At 56.8% G+C, this 8356-nt stretch overlaps 1 protein-coding gene across 1 annotated transcript; it reads left to right on the top strand.

Annotated features, from left to right (window-relative positions):
• Window positions 1–596: 596 nt before the first annotated feature.
• On the top strand, window positions 597–6727 carry Efnb3 (ephrin B3). Its single transcript, XM_042670867.1, has 5 exons — window positions 597–1123; window positions 3336–3628; window positions 3808–3900; window positions 4008–4112; window positions 4534–6727. Exons 1-5 carry the CDS (start codon window positions 1002–1004, stop codon window positions 4941–4943), a joined length of 1023 nt encoding a protein of 340 aa, XP_042526801.1. The 5' UTR covers window positions 597–1001; the 3' UTR covers window positions 4944–6727.
• Window positions 6728–8356: the final 1629 nt, after the last annotated feature.

Below are 8356 nucleotides of genomic sequence, written 5' to 3'. Positions count from 1 at the left end.
AACGGTGGACCAGAGACCCCAGGAATTGAGCTTCAGCAACCTGGGGATGGCTTGTGGCTTTATGCCAGACTCCCTGAGTGACCTTGGGCAGATCTCCGGGTCCTCCCCGAACCTCGGTTTCCCCATCACTACAATGGGCTCGGTCGCTCTGCCCCTCCCGCTGGGCACAGGTAGTCGTGGCGGGCTGCGTCAGGGTGCCTGGCCTTCCCGGGGGCGCCGGCGGTGTTTGGGGGCGGAGGAGGCGGAGGCTGCAGGAGCGAAAGGGGGGTGGTGGTGGGTTCCCCGGGGTGGAAAGGGCGAGAGCCTGTCTGGATTCGGGAGAGGAAGATTCCAGGCGCTCGGGCCGGCGGTCGGAGAGGTTGGACAGGCACAGGCTCAGCCAGAGACACGGTCGGAGAGACAAAGGGGGCGCGAGAGACCGCGCCAGGCGGCGAGGCGGGGCGGCGCGCGGGCGGGAGGTGCGCGAGGTGAGGGAGATGTGGGGGGCGTGGGCCCGGGATGCTGCCGCCCGCTCCGGCGCAGCTCCAGCTCCGGTTTTTCCCTCTGCCATCCACTCCCCCTCCCCGCCTCTCCTTTAACTCCCCCCTCCTGGGCTCGGGACTGGTTTCCTCCCTTAGCCCGCTGCCCTCAATCCCGGCGAGGCTGGGGCTCGGGCTCGGCGTCCCCCTTCCTCGCGCCCGATCCCGGCGCCCCATGTCGCCCCCGTCCGGCCCCCGGCCCCCCCAGTCCCCTACTTAGGCTGGCACACAAATCCCGGGGTGCTGGCGCGCGGGCCAGGGGCGCGCAGGGCGCCTGCAGACGGCCCCCTGGAAGGGCTCTGAGCGCACTGGAACCCCGGGCGCAGGGAAGAGCGGGAAGCGGGTCCGCGTGGGAGTTGGGGGGCACCAGTCACCCACTGGGGTGATCCGGCTCCACAGCCAAGCAGCCAAAGGAGAGTCACCCCTGGGGGGTGAGCGACTTTGGGGGAGTTGGTGCCCCGCCCCCCAGGCCTTGGCGGGGTCATGGGGGCCCCCCATTCTGGGCCGGGGGGCGTGCAAGTCGGGGCCCTGCTGCTGCTGGGGTTTTTGGGGTTGGTGTCGGGTCTCAGCCTGGAGCCTGTCTACTGGAACTCGGCGAATAAGAGGTGAGCGGCCTGGGGTTGGGGAGACCCCAGACTCGACTGGGGTAGGGGGTGTGGAGGGCTTTGGGATGTGGGGCCTGGGTTCTCTGGGCAGGGAAGGAGGCCTGCAGGGAGGGGGCTGGAGCCCTTGACGTGGGGGTGCCGGGTTACCTATAGAGCAGTGTGATCTTGAGAGCCAGATTCCTGGGTCCCACATAGAGCATGAGGTGGGTGGTGATGGCCATGTGTCAGGAGTTTGGAGACCCCAAAGGGGCAGATAGGGAAAGTTCGCAGGCAGTAGGAGGGCAGCTGAGTGGTTATTTGGATCTGTGGGAGACCTGTGTCATCGGCTTCAGGGGAGCCTGGTTAATGTCAGCTCTCAGGAGAGAGCCGCTGAGTAGGTGCTGCTGACGCCAGGAGGGGAAAGGCTAGGTGCCTCTCTCCCAAGAGGGACTTGCTGTTGGAGATGGGAGGGAAGGGGTTCTGTTGGGGGTGGGGGTGGGGGACTGGGAACAACTTCCCTTGACTTCACTATTTGTTTCCAACCAGAGAGGGAGGGTGAATCCTTGGTGAACAAGTTTGCAGCCAGAACATATTCCTACCTTCCTGGCTTGGAGACTTCTTTCTGGAAGAAGTCTTGAGTCCCTGCAAACCTCCCTCCTTCCCTCTTGCCTCGGGAGTCCTGAAGACTCTGTGACTCCCCCCTCTTCCCCCCCCCCCCACCTCTTTACTGCATACTCTTCCATCAGGGCCTCTGCCCTGTGGCATGCTTGCTTTGCTCTGAAAAGAGGCCAGGGGTCAAATGAAACTTCAAGCCTCACAGGGTAGGACAGGACCTTTGAGAGGTCATCTGGGTCCCTGGCCTCCATGCAGTTCCTATTCCCATTAGCAAAAAGTGAGTTCTTGCATTTTGAAAACTTTCTCCCTTCTTCCCACTTCCTGAGGAAGCTGGTGGAGGCCATGGAAACGGAGTGGGCTTCTGAGACTAGCCCATCCTTGGTCTTACTTCTAGGTTCTGTTGCTTTCAGCTGAGTGGCCTAGGGTTTCTCACTTAACCTTTCTGAATTTGTATCCTTAGTTCTTACAGGTGTTAATGAAGATTAGAGGTAAGGTGTTGGGGCATATTATACACTCAGGACAGGAGAGCCAGGCTTATTGTTCATTTTGCTTCTTAGCCTCTCTTACATCCCTGTCCCGCATCCCTTTCTCCCTCCCATATCTCAGTGGGGGATAATCTTGGTGTCTTTTCCGTATTCACGCTCTCCCACCTGTCAACTCCTTGCTGGAGTTAGATCAGGTGTGGCCTGATGTACATGCCATCCACATATAAAATAGGCTTATTCTGATAGGGTTGGTATCCTGGGGCATTTTTATAAGATAAAAGGGAGGGAAGGGGGGGGTCTTAGGAAGTCTGGGAAGATTCCTGGCAGCAGTCCCCTGGGATCCTGTCTCAGTTATGAATGCACTGGGAGAATTTCAGTGGTTAGCAAGTTGAGGCTGTGTTGGCTCCATGAGTATTCAGGCCCACTGGCCAAGGAAATGCTGGTTTTGTCAGTTGTGGTTAGAAGAAGTCAACTACTTTAAACTCCAAAGCAATAGAACACTTTCCACAAGAAGTCTGAGCCCCAAGGTGGGGGGACTGGCAGGTAAATGACCTGGGAAAGCTGGTCCCCCTTGGTTCCCCATGAGCTTCATTGATGGTCATTGCCAAGCCAGGAATTTGTCTCCTGTCTCATCTCCTGGCTAACTTGGGACAGTGAACACCCTCTACACCTTTTCTCCCATCCCTCTTGTCCCCTTTGCCTCCAATCCCTGAGATTTGGTAGGAGGAGGGGAGTCTGTGCCCCTATGGTTGACTGCCATGGAGTAGTGAAATCACCTGGGAGGGGTGGGCTATGTGGTTCCAGAGAGGCCAGCTCCTTGGTAACTGGCATCCTGTTGCCATGACAACGGCGCCCGTTGATGGAGCGGGAGATGGCAGTGTGCATGTGGTGAGGGCGGGCTGAAGAGTGCATTTGGGCACACCAAGGGGCAAGAGACCTCTGCGCCTGGCCTCCTGTGGCTTCTGATGTGAGCACCCAGAGCCCTTGGTGCCTGTGTTCACAGAACTGACTTTCTACCCAGACAAAGGCATTGGGCGGGAGCTGAGAATTGTTGTGGGCGAGGGAGGGAAAGCTCTGGGTACCACACCCCTGACATCTCTTCTTCCTTGTTTCCTCTGCCCATTTCCCTATAGGTTCCAGGCGGAGGGTGGTTATGTGCTGTACCCTCAGATTGGAGACAGGCTAGACCTGCTTTGTCCCCGGGCCCGGCCTCCTGGCCCCCACTCCTCTCCTAGTTATGAGTTCTACAAGCTGTACCTGGTAGGGGGTGCCCAAGGCCGACGCTGTGAGGCACCCCCTGCCCCAAACCTCCTCCTTACTTGTGACCGGCCGGACCTGGATCTCCGCTTCACCATCAAATTCCAGGAGTACAGCCCTAACCTCTGGGGCCACGAGTTCCGCTCGCACCATGATTACTACATAATTGGTATTGCCGGGCTGAAGGGAAAGGGGGCATTGTCCCTGGGATGCAGGGTAGGCATCATAGGGACCATTGAGTCCACATGGAGACCTCCTGCTTCTCAGTGGTGCTCTTGCTAGGGTATGGTGACCGAAGAGGAGCTGGGTCTCACAATGCCCACTTCTCCCTCTGCTCTTCTCTCCTAGCCACTTCAGATGGGACTCGGGAAGGCCTGGAAAGCTTGCAGGGAGGTGTGTGCCTCACCAGAGGCATGAAGGTGCTTCTCCGAGTGGGACAAAGTGAGTGGGGCTGAGGAAGACACAGGCAGTGCCATCATGATCAGGGGCCATGATCAATGCCAACATGGTCAGGAGCAGTTGTCTTAGCCCCTCTCTCTTGGGTCCAGGTCCCCGAGGAGGGACTCTCCCCCGCAAACCTGTGTCTGAAGTGCCCATGGAGAGAGACCGAGGGGCAGCCCACAGCCTGGACCCTGGGAAGGAGAGCATGCCAGGTAGGAGCCAGCGGGCCAGTCGCTACCTTCTCCGCTCTCAGACCCCAGCTGCCCTGCCTTCACCCGCTCCCTTCTTTCCCTCTCCTGTTTTGGGGGCGGTGACACAGGAAAGAGGAGAAGAGAGGATGGGAGGGTGGGAAGGGAATGGGAGCCAAATGAGGAAAAGACTCAATTAGAACTAATTAGCCAAGTCAGTGCTTCAATCAGTGCTGTCAGAGAAGTGGGGAGGACGTGGCAGGGAGCTGCAGGCTGGACACCTGGATTCTGAGCTGGGCTTGGGAGGGGACATGAGGTTCCCAAGGGGCCGGGCACTGCTGGGGAAGACTGTGGGGACCCCCTCCCCACAGGGCTGGGTGTCCAGATGTCCAGGTTGCTCCTTCAGCCCCTCCCCCTCTTTCCTCCTTCACCCCTTCCCTGCCAGGTGACCCCACCAGCAATGCAACCTCCAGGGGTGCTGAAGGCCCCCTGCCCCCTCCCAGCATGCCCGCAGTGGCTGGGGCAGCTGGGGGGCTGGCGCTGCTCTTGCTGGGCGTGGCAGGGGCTGGGGGTGCCATGTGTTGGCGGAGACGGCGGGCCAAGCCTTCGGAGAGTCGCCACCCTGGTCCTGGCTCCTTTGGGAGGGGAGGGTCTTTGGGTTTGGGGGGCGGTGGGGGGATGGGAGCTCGGGAGGCTGAGCCTGGGGAGCTAGGGATTGCTTTGCGGGGCAGTGGGGCAGCAGATCCTCCCTTCTGCCCCCACTATGAGAAGGTGAGTGGTGACTATGGGCACCCTGTGTACATCGTGCAGGATGGGCCCCCCCAGAGCCCTCCGAACATTTACTATAAGGTATGAGGGCTCTTCCCACCTGGTTCTCCTGAACCCAGCCCTCTGTGGGGGTGTCCTCTGGTGTAATTCGTGGTGTGAGGACACCTCTGGCATCTCCTCCGGCCCCTCTGCCCCGTCAATTCCTTTGTTCCTCCTGGCTGTGGCCCTCGTCTAAACTTATAGGCTCCCTTAAGACTTCCACTGTACCTTCTCTTGCTCTCCTGTTTGGCCGTGGGCACCCCTCTGTCTCTATCCTATGGGGAGGGGGCACAGGCTCAGCCTCCTCTTTGACCATGGCCCAGCCCCCCTTGTTGCCCTCAACCACCCAGAGTAGGGATGGGAACAGTCTGTCTTTTGGTTGACACCTCTGTCTTTTCTGCCTCTCACAGTTTTTCTCTTGTCTCTATCTCTTATTCTTTCTTTCTCTTTCTCTCTCTCCTGCTTCTAGGTCTGTTCTGTTCCTCTTCCCTAGCATCCTCCTCCTTACATCTCCTTTTGCCCTCTTGGCTTCTTAACCTGTGCCTCTCCTATCTCCTGGGTGTGGCATCAAAGCATTCCCCCCCTCCCTTAGCTGTTGGCCTCTCCTTCTGACCTTTCATATCAACTGCTCCCCTTAGTCCACCCAAAATGGGGGCCTTATAGGGAAGACTGTGGCACTCCACCCCAGCTCAGGGTATGGGCAGCAGGGCCTCCTTCTCTGCCCTGCCCCAGGCCTCTACGTACTTACTCCAGCCATTTGGGGTGGTTGGGTCATGACAGCTACCATGGGAAGAAGTGTCCTGTTTTATCCAGTGGCTGATAGCAAGATATGAACCAGTGGGGACATGATGGACTTGGCCTGATGCTGAATGGGCCACTTGGGACAGAAAGTGACTTGCTCCAGACAAGAAGTGACCAGGCCTGGACAGAAATGGCCTGGGAAGAGTGGCAGAAGCAGTGCAGCAGGAACTGGAAGTGCCTTCATCCAGGACAGGAAGTAGCACTTCTGAAACAGGAAGTGGTGTCTGGCTGGAACTCCAAGTGGCTTAGTCTGGGGATTTGGGAGGGGTGGGAGGTGGATGGTTCTTACCCTGTGGAGAAGGGGGACAGAACTCCCTGTTTCAGGAGGAAGCTGGAACTTAATAACTGTGAGAGGACAGAGGCGGACTGAACTTTCCTAGTATTCAGTGGCACTTCCCCCCCAACCCCCGAAATCTCCCTTCCCTTGTGCTCTGTGTGATTTTAGGACAGCTAAGATGACTGCCATCTTTGGTGGCAGGCCCAGTTTGTCTTGTTCTTCCCTTCCTGTACCCCAGTATAATCTCCGTTGATCAACAGGACTACCCCCAAGAGCCCATGTTCTTCTCCCCCAGTGACTACATGGCTGTCTTGTTCATCCTATTCTCCCTTCAAATTCAAGCAGCTCCCTTTTTAGTGACCAAAATGGTGGCCTGCCAACTGGTCTAGCTGACAGTGGTACTTAGCAAGGGCCTCTGTTTTTATAGTGACCAGCCTATACCTCTTCCTGCTCTCTAGTGCACAATCAGCTGTTGCCTCAGTTTCCTCCCAGCTCAATTTTATTAGCTCAAAGCTGCCCTTGGGCATCAAGTTGGCCACCTCAATCACCAGCCAAGACGGTTGCTTTGTCTACCAGAGATCAAATCATCTCTCTGGTGCTGTAGTTCCCAGCTCCTTCCGGGGAACAGGAAGTTGATATTGCCATGGGGGAGGTGGCGGGGTACGGCCGTCACCTCGATAGTTTTACTGTAAAAGGGAAATTTGAACAACAAAAACAAACAAACAAAAAAGAAATAAAAAAACTAAAAAATGTTGACGAGAAGGCTGGAGAAGGACTGCGCATGAATCTGTGGTTAGGGTGGTTTCCAAACTGAGGGTGGGATGAAAGCAAGGGGATGGGAAAGTGGGTGGGTTGGAATGGCGAGGAGGGGGCAATGCATGGGGAGGGCATCATGGAGTAAGAGAGGAGGCTCAGGAAGGCAACCACCTGCATGGGAGGGAGAGGAATGCAGGCAAGAAGGATTGACAGGACACTCAGATAAGGCTGTGTGGGGAGAATAAGAAACCAAAACACCTGGGAGGGGAAACAAGTCAAAATTAGGAAACAAAGCAAAGAAAATATGTCATATTTAACGTTCTATTCCCTACCACCTTTCCTCAAGGCACCTCTAACTCGAGTTTTGCTACTGGGGACACATGAAAAGGAACTGAATAGGTCAGGAGAATTTAAGAAGGACTGAAGGGCCCAGGCGTCAAGTGCCCATTTCCTGGCTGCCTTTTTTTACCCATAAACCAGCCTCTTCTCCCCACCAAAAGCCCAGGTGCCCAGCTCCCTAGACTCAACCCCTTTCTCCAACCACAAAAGCAGCCGTCAAGAGCATCACTGGAGCGAGTCAGCAGGGGTCACAACCTCTGCCCTTCCTGCCCCTCCCCTAACTTTAGGTTCCCTCCTGCTGTCTCCCATCTGCCTGGAGGTCAAGGGGTCCCCTTTCCCTTCCTCTGTCCACTGGAACCCCTGCCTCCTCCTCCCTGCCTCAAGAGGTACAGGCACTGAAGGAGAGGAGGTGAAAACTGGGTGGCCAGGTACAGGGGGCCCTCTGAAATTTACTCCTGCCTTCTGAGCCCACACTGGAGCTGCCCCAAGTGGGGAGGCTCAAGGGGGGGGTTGGAAGGGCTGGTCCCTGGCCCTTAGTGGGGGTTGGTTGTCTTGGCAACATCCCCTTCTCCACACAATGGGAAGCCCCCCTCAGCCTCCCGCGTGGATGGAGCCGACAGCCCCATCGCTGGCTATCAGCCTCAGGGACTTGGCAACCGTCACTATGGCAACCCCGAGCCCAGCAACAGGCCCACTGAGAAAGGGAGGGGTCCAAGAATGGGGCAGGGCTGTATGTGTGAGGGGGCAAGGGAGCTGAGGGAGAGTGGCCCTGACATCTACAGCTAGAGGTACAGGTGGGTAGACAAGAAGGAAGAGGAGTGGGGATAGTCTGTGACAAACACCTCCCCAAAGCAGCCAAGACATCCTATCATGCTGAGAGACAGGAAGACACCTGGGGACAGATGCACAGCTGGGAAGAGGAACAGCACATACTGCACAGTGCCCTGGGACACACCCCCTCGGAGTGCTGGCATCCACAGACTCCCTGCCAGCCACCTGATATTAACAGCACATCAGCTACAGCTTCTCATATGTGCAGCAACTTGCGTGTCTCTGCAGCTATTTGAAGATGCTGGCGACTTTCACGGAGAACAACATACCTTGTCTAAGAACATAAACACACCAGTAGGGTAACAAATACAACACAAAGAATAGATGGAAAATATTCATTTGTCCACTCATTCAGTCACTCAACAGCATGTCTACTTTGTTCCAGGTACTGGGAATAAGTTGATGTATAAAACAAAGTCCCTGGCAGGTGTGGTGGGACATAACTAATCCTAGTGCT

Source organism: Dipodomys spectabilis, unplaced genomic scaffold (genome assembly GCF_019054845.1).
Source record: "Dipodomys spectabilis isolate Male_0828 unplaced genomic scaffold, ASM1905484v1 ptg000576l, whole genome shotgun sequence".
Taxonomy (NCBI): Eukaryota; Metazoa; Chordata; class Mammalia; order Rodentia; family Heteromyidae; genus Dipodomys; species Dipodomys spectabilis.
This window is presented reverse-complemented; position numbering and strand designations above follow the sequence as displayed.

Excerpts from the sequence above, each read along its gene's own strand:
- Efnb3 (XM_042670867.1), top strand. The coding sequence starts at position 1,002 with ATGGGGGCCCCCCATTCTGGGCCGGGGGGCGTGCAAGTCGGGGCCCTG. Across the intron at positions 1,124-3,335 it reads TGGAACTCGGCGAATAAGAG|GTTCCAGGCGGAGGGTGGTT; the intron begins GTGAGCGGCCTG and ends ATTTCCCTATAG. Across the intron at positions 4,113-4,533 it reads TGGGAAGGAGAGCATGCCAG|GTGACCCCACCAGCAATGCA; the intron begins GTAGGAGCCAGC and ends CTTCCCTGCCAG.